This window comes from Rana temporaria, chromosome 2, assembly GCF_905171775.1.
Source record: "Rana temporaria chromosome 2, aRanTem1.1, whole genome shotgun sequence".
NCBI classification, from domain to species: Eukaryota; Metazoa; Chordata; class Amphibia; order Anura; family Ranidae; genus Rana; species Rana temporaria.
Window position 1 is genome coordinate 460,882,077 of NC_053490.1, and position 16,917 is coordinate 460,898,993.

Sequence of the window (16,917 nt, forward strand, 5' to 3'; positions counted from 1 at the left end):
AGGACTTTATTTCAGAATGAACTTCATGGCTTATGAATTATATACCCTGTATAGCAAATGTTTTCAAGCACATGTGACTCCCAACAATATACAGTTTTTCTTAAGCTGGCCATACAGTGCCTTGCAAAAGTATTCGGCCCCCTTGAACTTTGCGACCTTTTGCCACATTTCAGGCTTCAAACATAAAGATATAAAACTGTAATTTTTTTTGAAGAATCAACAAGTGGGACACAATCGTGAAGTGGAACGAAATTTAATGGATATTTCAAACTTTTTTAACAAATAAAAAAACTGAAAAATTGGGCGTGCAAAATTATTTAGCCCCCTTAAGTTAATACTTTGTAGCGCCACCTTTTGCTGCGATTACAGCTGTAAGTCGCTTGGGGTATGTCTCTATCAGTTTTGCACATCGAGAGACTGAAATTTTTGCCCATTCCTCCTTGCAAAACCGCTCGAGCTCAGTGAGGTTGGATGGAGAGCGTTTGTGAAGAGCAGTTTTCAGTTCTTTCCACAGATTCTCGATTGGATTCAGGTCTGGACTTTGACTTGGCCATTCTAACACCTGGATATGTTTATTTGTGAACCATTCCATTGTAGATTTTGCTTTATGTTTTGGATCAGTCTTGTTGGAAGACAAATCTCCGTCCCAGTCTCAGGTCTTTTGCAGACTCCATCAGGTTTTCTTCCTGGTCCTGTATTTGGCTCCATCCATCTTCCCATCAATTTTAACCATCTTCCCTGTCCCTGCTGAAGAAAAGCAGGCCCAAACCATGATGCTGCCACCACCATGTTTGACAGTGGGGATGGTGTGTTTAGGGTGATGAGCTGTGTTGCTTTTACGCCAAACATAACGTTTTGCATTGTTGCCAAAAAGTTTGATTTTGGTTTCATCTGACCAGAGCACCTTCTTCCACATGTTTGGTGTGTCTCCCAGGTGGCTTGTGGCAAACTTTAAACGGCACTTTTTATGGATATCTTTAAGAAATGGCTTTCTTCTTGCCACTCTTCCATAAAGGCCAGATTTGTGCAGTATATAGGGACTGATTGTTGTCCTATGGACAGAGTCTCCCACCTCAGCTGTAGATCTCTGCAGTTCATCCAGAGTGATCATGGGCCTCTTGGCTGCATCTCTGATCAGTCTTCTCCTTGTATGAGCTGAAAGTTTAGAGGGACGGCCAGGTCTTCGTAGATTTTCAGTGGTCTGATACTCCTTCCATTTCAATATTATCGCTTGCACAGTGCTCCTTGGGATGTTTAGAGCTTGGGAAATCTTTTTGTATCCAAATCCGGCTTTAAACTTCTCCACAACAGTATCCCGGACCTGCCTGGTGTGTTCCTTGTTCTCCATGATGCTCTCTGCGCTTTAAAAGGACCTCTGAGACTATAACAGTGCAGGTGCATTTATACGGAGACTTGATTACACACAGGTGGATTCTATTTATCATCATTAGTCATTTAGGTCAACATTGGATCATTCAGAGATCCTCACTGAACTTCTGGAGAGAGTTTGCTGCACTGAAAGTAAAGGGGCTGAATAATTTTGCACGTCCAATTTTTCAGTTTTTTATTTGTTAAAAAAGTTTGAAATATCCAATAAATTTCGTTCCACTTCATGATTGTGTCCCACTTGTTGTTGATTCTTCAAAAAAAATTACAGTTTTATATCTTTATGTTTGAAGCCTGAAATGTGGCAAAAGGTCGCAAAGTTCAAGGGGGCCGAATACTTTCGCAAGGCACTGTATATGAATACATACATATCAGTGGCGGTGCGTCCATAGGGACGCAGGAGCGCCGCCCCCTCTGGCTCGCTCACAGCCAGTAAAATATACAGATTCATACACTGTATGAATCTGTATATTTTCGCCGCTGCCATCCACTATTCAGCTGGCCGGAAGTTGAGCGCCGGTCAGCTGAATAGCGGCAGCTGACTGGCTGTGTGGAAGTGCCTATCAGGGCCAGCGGCCCTGATAGGCTGTCCGAGTACAGCCCTGAGGCTGTAGTCGGCTTCCTGAAGCTCATCCTCGGGGCGTACCGGCCATACGTCCGAGGATAAGACTGACAGGCGTCTCAGCCAATCAGGTAACCTGATTGGCTGAAGCGTCATCGAGGGCGGGACGAGGGACATCGAGGGACGTAGAAGCCATAAAGGTAAGTGCCGGGGGGGGGTACTGGGCACAGTGGCTACAAGTGGGCATAGTGGCTACAAGTGGGGGCACAGTGGTGACAATTGTGGGCACAGTGGCGACAATTGGGGGCACAGTGGCAACAATTGGGGGCACAGTGGTGACAATTGGAGGCTGTGTTTGATGGCATAGTGGTGATAATTGATGGCACAGTAGCTGCGTTTGATGGTATGGCACAGTGGCTGTGTTTTGATGGCATGGCACGGTGGCTGCGTTTTGATGGCATGGCACAGTGGCTGCGTTTTGATGGCACGGTGGCTGCGTTTTGATGGCATGGCACAGTGGTTCCGTTTTGATGGCATGGCACAGTGGCTGCGTTTTGATGGCACGGTGGCTGCGTTTTGATGGCATGGCACAGTGGTTGCGTTTTGATGGCATGGCACAGTGGCTGCGTTTTGATGGCATGCCACGGTGGCTGCGTTTTGATGGCATGGCACGGTGGCTGCGTTTTGATGGCATGGCACGGTGGCTGCGTTTTGATGGCATGTCACAGTGGTTGCGTTTTGATGGCATGGTACAGTGGCTGTGTTTTGATGGCACGGTGGCTGCGTTTTGATGGCATGGCACACTGGCAGCGTTTTGATGGCACAGTGGTTGCGTTTTGATGGCACAGTGACTGCATTTGATGGCATGGCACAGTGGTGACAATTGATAGGTACAGTGAGGCTGCAATTGTTTTTTGTTTTTTTTTTCGTTTGCGCCCCCCCCAAAAATTTTGAGCACCAGCCGCCACTGATACATATATATATCCAACATAATGCGTGTTTACAGAGTAGACCAAACCCTCCATTGGTTTCCATGGAGCCGACAAGCTAATGTCCCTATAACAGTCATACGAGCACGTACATTACATGGTTGGTTTGAGTTAAAGCCTATTATCCTAATTGTGTTCCTGGGTTGTGGTTGGAGAGGGGAGCACCCAGGAATCCTTGTTATAAAGATAACAGTCGTTATATAGGGGGAAAAGCTGTCTGGATTAGAGACAGCCTACAGGGCTAATGGCTAATGTATAAATATGAAAATACCAATTTGCAGTTGCAGACCCTCTCTGTGCTGGTTCACTTGTTGAACGCAAGGCTAATTGAGCATCTGTGCTTAGAAAACAGGCTGACCCCATTTATCATTGTCACTGTACAGGGTCAAGGCATTAACACTGAACTGTATTAGAACATTCTACAGAGGACAATGATACATAGGCTCATATGAGTATACGCTGGCAGGGCTATTACATAAATATACAGAGGTACTTATATGGTCATTATTAAGAAATGTTTTCTTCATCATAGAAAGACAAACACTAAAATTCACCTTCCTAATTCCTCTTCTTTGAAAGCAGCCTTTGATTATTAGCAGTAGCAAGTAGCTGATGGAGTGTTCTCAGCACAAACCTGCGGCCGTACATGCGGTCCACCCAGCCTGCAGGAAATTCTCCACTTACAGATAATGGAGATGTGTTATTACCCCACTGTGCAATATCTGAAGTCTGAACTACTGGTTCCCCCTGGAGGCATGACTATTCTTATGCAAAAAATGTCTCTGATAAAGTCACAATTTGCATAGCCAAGTCAGGAAGCTGAGATCTACTGCACTAGCAAGTGCGTACATATAGCTTTGCAAATATTTTAAACCATGTTTACTTCAAAAATAGTTTGGAATAATTGTGTCTGGCTGTGCTGTAGAATTTTGAATCCCAACCTCAGCCATGGAGTTCCAAAGACATGCTGGTAGGTAAATTGGCCCTAGTATGTGTAGGTATGAATGTGACTTTAAATTGGAAGCTTCTTAAAGGGGTTGTAAAGGTACAATTTTTTTTCCTAAATAGCGTCCTTTACCTTAGTGCAGTCCTCCTTCACTTACCTCATCCTTCCATTTTGATTTTAAATGTCCTTATTTCTTCTGAGAATTCCTCACTTCCTGTTCTTCTGTCTGTAACTCCACCCAGTAATGTGAGGCTTTCTCCCTGGTGTGGAGTGTCGTGCTCGCCTCCTCCCTTGGACAACAGGAGTGTCAGGGCGCCCACCAACACACTGCTCCTTTCTCTATCTGCAACGTAGCGAGTGTCCTGACTCTCCTGTAGTCCAAGGGAGGGGGCGAACACGACACTCCACACCAGGGAGAAAGCCTTGCATTACTGTGTGGAGTTACAGATAGAAGAACAGGAAGTGAGGATTTCTCAGAAGAAATAAGGACATTTAAAATCAAAATGGAAGGATGAGGTAAGTGAAGGAGGACTGCACTAAGGTAAAGGAAGCTATTTAGGAAAAAAAATTGTACCTTTACAACCCCTTTAGGGGCAGGAACTGATGTGAATGTACAATATATGTAAATTGATGGCGCTATATAAGTACGTGACAGAAGAAGAAGAGGAAAGAAGAAGAAAATTTGGAGTTATACCGTGTTTCCCCCGAAAAATAAGAACGGGTCTTACATTAATTTTGGCAACAAAAGACACAGTAGGGCTTATTTTCGGGGTAGGTCTTACCATGTAATGTGCTGTCTTCTCTCCCCCTCTCTCTGCCTGCCAGGAATTCTCAATGTGAACGGAGTTAAAATGCTTGTAAAATCCTCTAATCCACTCTATTACAGTAGTATATAATGTACAATGTGTGTGTTTCTGTAATATAATTGTGGCAAATACCTTTGTTATAGCGCCACTCTGCGCTTCAGTGACCCGCCGGAGCTCTCTTCCCTGTAATGATATTACAGAAACATATCATTGTACATGATATTCTACTGTAATATAGTGGATTATAGGATTTTTACAAGCATTTTAAACTAGGGCTTATTTTCGGGGTAGGGCTTATATTGCAACCCTCCTAGAAAATAACGCTAGGTCTTATTTTTGGGGAAACACGGTAGTTGTCAAATCAGAGCTTCATCACAATACAAAATAGGCTTAATGAACAGGAACATTGTTAGGATATGTTGATGCCCTGCCCAATGAAACCATGGTTTGTCAGACTTTTTGGAACATGTTGGGGCAGATTCAGAAAGAGATACGACGGTGTATCTCCTGATACCCCGTCGTATCTCTGAGTTCTGCCGGTGTATTGTCACAGTTTGCTGCCTATCCTAGAATGCTCCGGAAGTCACGTGGTGGGCAACTGCGCATGCGCGATGCGTTCCAAACGCAAATGCGATGCGTTCCAATGCATTCACGACAGTGCACACCAGTGAAACCTCGGTCGGCATCCAGGCTCTTTCCTTAACATCCCCGTGGATTGGAGGATGTTAAAAAAGGAGCCAGGAGGCCGAGCGAGCGGAGCGAGCCGTCCGAGCGAAGTGAGGACGTGAGGCCGACTGGCCACTTTCCTCTAAATCCACGTCGCCCTGAATGCCGGCTTCGCTGGTTTGTACTGTGAATCCATTGGAACGCATCGCGTTTGCGTTTGGAACGCATCGCGCATGCGCAGTTGACCGCCACATGACTTCCGGAGCATTCTAGGATAGGCAGCAAACTGTGACACTACACCGGTCGTATCTATGTGCCTGATTCATAGAATCAGGTTACGCATAGATATCCCTAAGATCCGACAGGTGTAAGTGACTTACACCATCGGATCTTAGGCTGCAATCTCACGCTGGCCGCTAGGTGGCGCTTCCGTTTGTATATGCGAGGAATATGCAAATGAGGAGTTACGCCGATTCAGAAACAAACGACCGCCCGGCGTTTTTTTTTTACGTCGTTTGCGTTTGGCTTTTTCCAGCGTATAGTTACCCCTGCTATATGAGGGGTATGTGCGGCGTATACTATGTTAAAGCGGGGGTTCACCCTATACACCCAAAAAAAAAAAAATGTTTTGTTCTACCATAAAATCAGGCATTGTAGCGCGAGCTACAGTATGCCTGTCCCGATTTCTTTTTCCCCGTACTCACCGTTTACTCGTACATCGAAGATACCGACTCCCCTCGGGGAATGGGCGTGCCTATGGAGACGGAGGATGATTGACGGCCGGCTCTGGCGCGTCACGCTTCTCCGGAAATAGCCGAAATAGGCTTGGCTCTTCACGGCGCCTGCGCATAGCCTGTGCGCAGGCGCCGTGAAGAGCCGAGACCTACTCCGGCTGTCTTCGGGGAGAGTGACGTGCCAGGGCCGGCCGTCAATCATCCTCCCTCTCCATAGGCACGCCCATTCCCCGCGGGAGCCGAAATCTATAATGTACGATTACACTGTGAGTCCGGGGTTAAAAAAATCGGGACAGGCATACTGTAGCTCACGCTACAATGCCTGTCTCGATGGTAAAATCATGTCAGTGAGGGTGAACTACCGCTTTAAGTATGGCCGTCCCCGCGCCGAGTTTTGAATTTTTTACGTAGTTTGCGTAAGTCATTCGTGAATACAGATGGACGTAATTTACATTCACGTCGAAACCAATGACGTCCTAGCGACGTCATTTAGAGCAATGCACGCTGGGAAATTTTACGGACGGCGCATGCGCTGTTCGTTCGGCTCGGGGACGCGCCTGATTTAAATTTTACACGCCCCCTATGGGGGATTTACGATACGCCGCCGCAAGTTTACAGGCAAGTGCTTTCTGAATAAAGCACTTGCCTCAAAAACTTGCGGCGGCGTAACGTAAATGAGATCTAAAGATCCGCTCACCTATCTGAATCTGGCCCGTTATGTTTAGCGGAAAGAAGTTATTACATTTGGTAAAGAGGTTTTAAATCTAGTGAAAAGTTCTAGGTAGTAATGCAATTTACTCAGTTTAACTATATGCACCTGCCCATGCTTTCCCCTTCTTGTCATGGCGAGAGTTAAAAGGAGAAGAACAGTGATGTATTATTTAACCTGTTTAGATGTTTATAAATGGTAGTATATATAGTAAAGGTGACTTTAAATAGCATAGTTAATTGTGTGCATATTACTGTAATAAATAGCACCATAATAGATCTTGTAATTGTACTGATGAGGAAGGGAATAGCCAATGAATACAAAGATTGGGAAGTAGATGGAACAATTTGTGATAGTCACGTGATAGAGAAGTAGTGCTGGACTTGTCTTGGACAGATTATGGATGCTGAATAACAGAAGGGGCTACAAAGGTCATAGTAATAAATCTACATCTAGTTGTGATCTCTCCTTGGAAAGTGGAGAAAGCATCTTGGTTTGGGTGCACTGATGCAGAGTCACCCATGAAGAGTGAGTATAGAGGGCCAGATTCACAAAAGGGATACGACGGCGTTTCTCCTGATACGCCGTCGTATCCCTGTTTCTATCTATGCGACTGATTCATAGAATCAGTTACGCATAGATAGCCCTTAGATCAGACAGGTGTAATAGTTTTACACTGTCGGATCTTAGGATGCAGTACCGCGACCGCCGCTGGGGGGAGTTTGCGTCGTAAACCAGCGTCGGGTATGCAAATTAGGAGTTACGGCAGATCCACGATGGTTTTTCGCGTTCGCTACGTCGCCGCTAGTCTAGTTTCCCGTCGCAAAGTTACACTTTTTTTTTGGTGCCTTAACTTTAGTCAGCAAGTGTATTGCTGTCTAAAGTATGGCCGTCGTTCCCGCGTCGAAATTCAAAATTTAACGTCGTTAGCGTAAGCCGTCCGTGAATACGGAAGTACGCTATGCGCGTCGCCGTTCAAAAAAATGACGTCACGGCGCGCAAAGCACGGCGGGAGTTAGGAAACGGAGCATGCGCAGTAGGTCCGGCGCTGGAGCGCGCCTAATTTAAATGGCACACGCCCATTTGAATTGGCCCGCCTTGCGCCGGAGGCCGCGGGCGTAGTTTTCATCGCAAGTGCTTGGTGAATCAGGCACTTGCGATGAAAAATTGCGGCGGTGTAACTTATCTAGGATAAGTTACGCCGCCGCGATTCTACGTGAATCTGGCCCAGAGTTTCTAGTAAAATAATTATGATCACAGAGTCACGCATTTTGTAGACGTCATTGTGGCTTATACACACACACACACACACCTATATACGAATACATGCATAAATGTGTTGTTGCTGCATTTAATTATTGATTCTCATTTGTAAAGGTAACCTGGGCTGACCATGAGATTTGTATTTATCTGGGGAAGTCACTTGACAGTGGTTTATGCCGTAGGTTGTGACCCATGAGAAATGAGATTATTCACAGTGAAAGGCTAAAGAACTTCTATATGTTTGAAAGAATAGATCGCTGCTTGCTTTTGAGGTTGAAAAAAAAAATCAATATGGTTCACAAAGGGAAATCAACTCTACCTACAAAGCGATCTAGCATTGATTTCCGTGTCTGTCCATTCGCCTGGGTTCATCCTTTCCTCTATAACCTTTCCTTCAAGCCACTGACCCTGGGGTATATTTAAGCTGCTGGACTATAAACTGCAAAGATTTCTTGTCTTTACCGTGTTAGGTCAATTTTTCATCTTCAATTATTTTAATAGGTAAAATCTAAACAATCTCTCAGTTTAAACTTGCCACCGTAGGCCGTCATATGACACCCTGGACTTGAAGTGGAGATATCTGAAAATGGGTGAAGCTGTAGCCATCAATCAGATATAATTTTTTCAGCCTGCGATTCCTTGCAAGCCATCGTAGCTTCTGTTTAGCCGCTTGATTGCTTTTACAGGCGGTGGGAGGGAACACCGCCCTCCGGTGATTCTCCAGTCTCTCTTGTGCGATCAGAGAACTGGAGAATGAAATCGCTGGTAGTGGCAGTTTTCAATAGAGCTGGCCCCCGACTCTATGATCCTCAGATGCAGGAAGTAATGTCATGACATCACGTCCGGTGTCAGCAGATGTAAACACTGGGGTGGATTCAGAGAGAATTTACGCCGGCGTATCCATAGATACGCCGCGTAAATTCAAATCTGCGCCGGCGTATCTACTTTCTGTATTTTGAAAGCTAGATACGCCGACATTTGCCTAAGATACGACTGGCATAAGTCTCTTACGCCGTCGTATCTTAGGGTGCATTCTGCCGCTGGCCGCTAGGGGCGTTTCCGTTGTTGTCGGTGTAGAATATGCTAATTACCTAGATACGCTGATTCACAAACGTACGTACGCCCGTCGCAATGTATTTACGTCGTTTACGTTAGGCTTTTTCGGCGTAAGGTTGTTCCTGCTATTAGGAGGCGCAGCCAATGTTAAGTATGGACGTCGTTCCCGCTTCGGAATTTTAATTTTTTACGTAGTTTGCGTAAGTCGTTTGCGAATAGGGCTGGACGTAATTTACGTTCACGTCGAAACCAATACGTTGTTGCGCCATACTTGGAAGCAATGCACATTGGGATATGTACACGGACGTAAAAAACGTCAATCACGTCAGGTCATCATACATTTACATAAAACACGCCCCCTTCCACATTTGAATTACGCGCGCTTACGCCGGCCCCATTTACGCTACGCCGACGCGACTTACGGAGCAAGTGCTTTGTGAATACAGCACTTGCTCCTGTAAGTTACGGCGGCGTAGCGTAAATACTATACGCTGCGCCGCCGTATAATTTCGCGCCCCTACGTGAATCTACCCCACTGACGTTTTTTTTCCTGGAAAGCCTGAGATCGTTTTTTTTATTGATCTCAGGCTTTCCAGCATAGAGGGAGGAGTGATCTGGGGACTTTTAGACCCCATATTTCTCTGTAAAGAGGATCTGTCATGCCCTAATAGGAATTCAAATTATAAGCAAACAAAAAATTAAGGGAAAGTGTAAAAATAAAATAATCAATAAAAAAAGAAAAATTACTGAATGCATACGTAGGTCGCATCCACATATGTAAATGAAATTCAAACCACACATGTGAGATATCACCACGAACGTTAGAGCGAGAGCAATAATTCTAGCCTGATTCCTCTGTAACTCTAAAATGATAACCTGTAAAAAAAAATTTAAGCGTGGTCTATGAAGTTTTTTCAGTATGGTAGTTTGTCGCCATTTGACAAGCACACACAATTTTAAAACATGACAAGTTGGGTATCTATTTACTCAGCGTAACATCAGTCCTTCACATTATACATAAAAAAGTGGGGAAGATGTGTTTTGTTTTAATTCATGAAAGTTTTAATTTTTTTTTTTAACGCATTTTAATAATTGCTGTGCATATACCGTGTGACATAAAAAATTCCAATGGCCACCATTTTAGTCCCTATGGTCTCTGCTAATATATATATATAGTTTGGGGATTCTAAGTAATTTTCTAGTAAATAGATTTTTACATATACCCATTAGTATCAGTATACTCGTTCAGGCAATCCAAGCGTGCATGTTAATTCACCTGTTCAAAACAATAATGGTTTGCTGGCAAACTATAAAGTAGCAAAAGTCGCCAAATCATCACTCCGAGGAGAAATCATTGCACTAATTGGCCATTATTGAGAGCAGTCTTCAGTTTGAATGATTAATTATTGACTGGTATAACAAAAATATCACCTGATTAATGTCCTTTATATTGATCACATTCTCTATAAATGTTTTTCCTGATTTGCTGACAAGAGAACAAAAGCAAAACGGCTTACATTAAAGGGTTAGTAAAGGAAAAAAAAAATCTCCTTTAAAATAACAAACATGTTATACTTACCTCCACTGTGCAGTTCGTTTTGCACAGAGTGGCCCCGATCCTCGTCTTCTGGGGTCCCTCGGCACCAGCCAATGGTTGCGCTGCTCTCAATCCATCTGCTCTAGCCAATCAGTGGCCAGGCTGAGCAGCGAAGAGGATCTCGGGACTGAGCGCGGGACTTTCGAGGGGTCAGGTAAGGTAAGTATAATGGGGGCTCAAGGGGGGGGGGGGCGGCGGCAGCATCAGATCTTTTTTCACCTTAATGCATAGATTGCATTAAGGTGAATTATTTTTTTACTTTACAACTCCTTTAAGCTGTTGAAGGTTAATCACTCGAGAAATTAACTGGCTAATAATAAAAGCAGTGGTGGCTGTCTCAAAACTTCTGGAAAAAAAAAACATCAATTGCAGCCTCACTGTGCCATCAAACGCAGCCACTGTGCTCATCAATTGCCACCACTGTGCCATCAAATGCTGCCACTGTGCCATCAAATGCTCCCACTGTGCCCATCAAATGCTGTCAGTGTGCCCGCCCGGCAGTGAGCGGTGTCCTCCATGCTCCTCAATTTCTTCTCCCGTCCTCTCTTCCCGTCCTCTGCTATGATTGGACACCTGATTGTCTGAAATGACAGGCGCTGTGATTAGATGCCTATTAGGTGACGGGTAACAGACCCGAGTGCCTGATTGACTGAGAGGCGGTTCAGTGTTAGGAAAGCAAATAGCCAAGCATGGCGCTCGCGTTTTACCTTTTTGATGCCTATTAGAGCCTATGGCTCTAATCAGATGCTTCAAAACACCCCCCACCACTGTAATTCAGGCACCCAGCACCCGAAAAATAAAATAAAATAAAAAAATAAAAGAAGACTGACAACATGCCATAAAAAAAAAAAATTCACAGCGTCTCCTCAATCCTTCTATTTTCTACCAGAGGTTTGCTGTTATTTTTCTTTTCTCTGAGGCGTGATAATCCATACTAATACATACTTTAACACCTGACCCCACTTCTGGACTGAGGTGAAAAGGCTGTCTTGGTATGTGAAGTCACCAGCACCATATATAATAAAAATGTTCTCAGTTCAGACTTTATGAAGAGGCACTGCTGACAATTCAGGGCAGTATTGCGGCTAGTAATGCATTGTGAAATCTAGTTTGTTACAATATGACTGTTGCTCAGGGATGGACTGGCCATTGAGACAACAGGGAGTTTCCCGGTGGGCCGATGGCTCAGTGGGCCAGCTTCAGTGACAGTGGACCGCCGCCCCCCTCCGCTCCTCTGTCTCTCCCTTCCCGCAGCGCTCACCTGGGAGGACAAAGAAGCAGGGGGAGGACCAGAGGAGCAGGGGGGATGACAGAGGAGCATGGGGGAGGGGACAGACAGCTGACTCAACAGCTATGGCCTGGGAGTTTCTCACTTCTGCCTAATCTTGTCCCATAAGGGGGGGCACCAAACTGATTCTTTGCCCCGGGTGAAATAATGTCTATCTTCCCCACTGGTACTGCCTATAAGAGTACCAGTACCAGCCATTCTACTCTAATAAAGTAGAACGGCTAGTGGCTAGTGAAGGGGGAGAGGGGGCTTGGGCGGCCAGGGGGGGGTGCGGGAGTTGTCCGGCCGCCATGAGAGAGACCTGTCAAAGTGGGCTAGTCTGGATGAAGTCCAGGGCCAAATTTGTGTCCCAGTCCAGCCCCGCTGTTGCTTATCACACCACAGATTAGTTTAGTTTATAAAAACCAACCCAGAAACAGCCAATCCATACCATGGTTGCATATTGACAAGTGAAAAGTATGATGAAGTTGCGGCTAACAGAATATAAACTGATGGGAACGTTTAGAAAGTAAATCTGTGTGTTAGGTTTACACTCCAGACAAATGTGAACATAATGCATTTTATTCTGTCATTTTAGTTCAGATAAAAAAAACATCACATACACTACATTACCAAGTATTGTGACGCCTGCCTTTACACACACATAAACTTTAATGGCATCCCGGTCTTAGTCTGTAGGGTTCAATATAGAGTTGGCCCACCCTTTGCAGCTATAACAGCTTCAACTCTTCTGGAAAGGCTGTCCACAAGGTTTAGGAGTGTGTCTGAGGGAACGTTTGACCATTCTTCCAGAAGCGCATTTGTGGGGCCAAGCACTGATGCTGAACGAGAAGGCCTGGCTCGGGGTTAAGGCAGGCCAGTCAAGTTCTTCTACCCCAAACTCGCTTATCCATGTCTTTATGGACCTTGCTTTGTGTGCACAGTCATGTTGGAACAGAAAGAGGCCAGCCCCAAACTGTATGGGATATTAAATGGTTATCCAATATAAGGCTGTAATCTAATGTAAGGTTAACCAACAGGCATATAAAGGAATGATTTGCTTGAATTTCCCAAGTCCTAAATCTAGTAATGTAAAAAATCCTAAGGAAAAACCAGAGGAAAACACTGCGCTAATACGTGATGATAAAAAATATGATAATAAGTGACAAAAGCAGCTAGTACCTATTGCTCAAAATACCCAAAGCAAAAAAACGTACAACCAAAAAGAAAGTACAGCGCTGATGTGAATGAATTAAGTTGTGAATAAACCAGATAAATTATGAAAAATAATCTGTGACTTAATGAACAAAACAAATTAATTATGTGGTGAAAAAATTCATAAGAATGTCCAGAAGTGAAAAAGTAAATATGCTGATCCTCCACCAATCAATGATTGAATATAGGTGATAAAATAGCAAATATGAATCAGTGAAAAAGAGTCCAATGGTAAAAACAAACGAAATTCTTAATCTTCCACCAAGAGAAAACACCCGTGTGATGGTATTCCAGTCTGCTTACCAGATTCACTGACCGTTAGTGCGGTCAGATAGAGCCCAGAGATCTTTTAAAGTCCTCTCAAGTGGACTATGTAACAGCAGGTTACACAGATCGGATCATCTACTGCTCCAAAACTCCAGATAAAATGAGGATGCGCTCATGTATTCAAAGAGAAAGAACGAGAAATAGCTCCATAGTGAAGTACTGTATGTAAGGATTTTTTATTAAAGAAAAAATTGCACTTACAATTCGGTCGATATAAAAAGGCTTGTCATGGATCCCAGCGCATGCAGCGCGTACTGACAATCGAATCCTGGTGGCTGTGCTCAGTGTGTACACACTGAGCACAGCCACCAGGAATCCTTACATACAGTACTTCACTATGGAGCTATTTCTCGTTCTTTCTCTTTGAATACATGAGCGCATCCTCATTTTATCTGGAGTTTTGGAGCAGTAGATGATCCGATCTGTGTAACCTGCTGTTACATAGTCCACTTGAGAGGACTTTAAAAGATCTCTGGGCTCTATCTGACCGCACTAACGGTCAGTGAATCTGGTAAGCAGACTGGAATACCATCACACGGGTGTTTTCTCTTGGTGGAAGATTAAGAATTTCGTTTGTTTTTACCATTGGACTCTTTTTCACTGATTCATATTTGCTATTTTATCACCTATATTCAATCATTGATTGGTGGAGGATCAGCATATTTACTTTTTCACTTCTGGACATTCTTATGAATTTTTTCACCACATAATTAATTTGTTTTGTTCATTAAGTCACAGATTATTTTTCATAATTTATCTGGTTTATTCACAACTTAATTCATTCACATCAGCGCTGTACTTTTTTTTTGGTTCTAAATCTAGTAATACTTGCCTATTTTTAAGAATTGTGATAAAATAAGAGATGTAGACACATTGGGGGTTATTTACGAAAGGCAAATCCACATTGCACTACAAGTGCACTTGTAAGTACACTCGCTGTAGATCGGAGGGGAAGATCTGAAATGAGTGGAAGCTCGGCTGATTTTATCATCCAAATGATTTTATCATCCAATCATGTGCAAGCTAAAATGCTGTTTTTTTATTTTACTTACATGTCCCCCTCAGAGCTATAGCGACTGCACTTCCAAGTGCACTTGTAGTGCAAAGTGGATTTGTCTTTTGTAGATAACCCCCATTCTGTTCTAAGAAGGCTTTACTGGTTACCACGTCGACTCAGTAGAAGGTATTTTGGTTCCTTTTAGTACTTATTTTAACCTGCCAGGTTATATTTTCTGAACTTACTGATGAAAATTACTTCTTTACTTTGAGACATTTTACTTTTTAACATGAACATCTTCTTCCTTTGCAGGTACAAGAGCCTGGTCACTGGAAAAAGAGCAAGAACCATCATTGCCGTTTTCTGGATTCTATCCTTTGGCATTGGCTTAACTCCCCTGATGGGCTGGAACTGCATGGAAGGAGACTGTGGTTCAAATGAAACTATATCTACCCGCAACAGAACGATTTCCTGTTTGTTCGAAAAAGTTGTTACAATGACTTACATGGTGTACTTCAATTTTTTTGGGTGCGTTTTACTTCCATTGTTAATCATGCTGGGAATATACATCAAGATTTTCATGGTGGCCCGAAAACAGCTAAGACAAATTGAAATGAAATGTATCGGTGCTGACAACTCAAGGACCACTCTTCAGAAGGAGGTGAATGCAGCCAAGTCATTGGCCATCATTGTGGGTCTCTTTGCTTTTTGCTGGTTGCCCATTCACATCTTGAACTGCATCACCCTATTTGACCCTGAGTTCCACAAGAGAAAGCCGGGCTGGGTCATGTACGTAGCCATCATCTTGTCTCATGCCAACTCTGTGGTCAATCCAATCATATATGCTTACAAAATAAGAGACTTTCGTTACACCTTTCGTAAGATTATCTCTAAGTACCTTCTCTGCAAGAAGGAAAACTTCTCTAAGTTTCCTAATGGCAGCATTGGGCATGCCAGACAAACGCATATCAGCAGCGTAAGTGCTGCCAATGTTTTTATGTGACTTCATAGACTCCCTGGTGCCTTCAACTGGGCAAAGGAATCTTCTGTAGTTTAGTTTCCTGGACACATTATAAAAACGTATTTCTGAGACCATGAAGGGTTTCCTGACTGACCACTTTGCTGCTGCACTTTGTTAATACAAAATGTTCACCTTTACTTTTACTATGAAGGTATTACTGAAATTCCCAGTCTTCTCTGCACTGTTGACAGTCTTACTAATTTTACTGAAGCCATGAGATCCTACCTACTCATCGATGCATGTAATATGTTAAGGAACTTTATTTAAAAACAGATACATTACTTAGAGGGCTGTGCACATAATCCCTAAACTGGTGTTTTCACATTCTTTTTTTTTTTTTAACAGGTAAACATTCTTAGACTAAGCAATTAAAATCATGTTTAGAAATGATGGAAGGAATTCTCCATAGCTACTTCCATTTTTTTAGGATACATCATCTAACCAATGTCATATATGTTTTTGAATGTAAAGTTAATTTCTGTATTTAGATCCATTATTTGTTAGGATTATTCATATAGTCCCATCTGCCATATATGTCAAACTGTATGCTGAAGTTGTCCATCTGTAATCTTATGCATACAGTCATAGTATATGTAAAGACAACGGCGGGTAGAAAACCTGGGGAAAATTAGGTCATCTGGATACACTAGATGGTGTTAAAGCTCAGCTTCTAACAAACTCAGAATCACTTAAAGTGGAGGTTCACCCGGAAATTGCTATTTTTAACCTTAGATTGATGCTCATTTAGTCTAGGGGAATCGGCTAGTTTATTTAAAATCAAAGCTGTACTTACCTTTTTAGAGAGCGATCTTCTCCGCCGGTATGGGCTGCGGGACTGGGCGTTCCTATTTTGATTGACAGGCTTCCGACGGTCGCATCCATCGCGTCACGATTTCTTTCGGCTACTCGTGACGCGATGGATGCGACTGTCGGTAGCCTTTCGGAAGCCTGTCGGAAGACTGTCAATCAAGAAGGAACGCCCAGTCCCGAAGACCCATACCTGGAAGCGGCGGAGAAGATCGCTCTCTACAACGGTAAGTACTGCTCGGATTTTAAAACAACTAGCCGATTCCCCTAGACAAAACGAGCATCAATCTTAGGGAAAAAAAAAATGTATGGGTGAACTCCCACTTTAAGTGAAAAGTCAGCTTTTGAGAAAGTATTATTGCCTATTCTGTTCCCTTATTCTTTCATAGCAACCTATTTATTGTCATGCATTGTACCCAAGTGGAAATATTCCATGGGAAGATCAAATAGATCAGATATTATTGCCAGGTTCTTTTAATTAAGCTACCACATGGCTGCAAAATGGTCTGTGCAGAGTGCTAAACACTTCATGTAATTGACAATAAATATCCATATCCTGCATTTAATGA

General features: G+C 43.4%; 1 protein-coding gene across 1 annotated transcript in view; it reads left to right on the forward strand.

The window, feature by feature from the left end:
• ADORA2B (adenosine A2b receptor) overlaps positions 1 to 16,298 on the forward strand; it is a 129,898-nt gene extending 113,600 nt beyond the window's left edge. The window contains exon 2 of the mRNA XM_040338601.1: positions 14,833 to 16,298. Within this exon, the coding sequence (XP_040194535.1) occupies positions 14,833 to 15,523 (691 nt within the window). The 3' untranslated portion in view covers positions 15,524 to 16,298. The remainder of the gene's footprint in view (positions 1 to 14,832) is intronic.
• Positions 16,299 to 16,917: the final 619 nt, after the last annotated feature.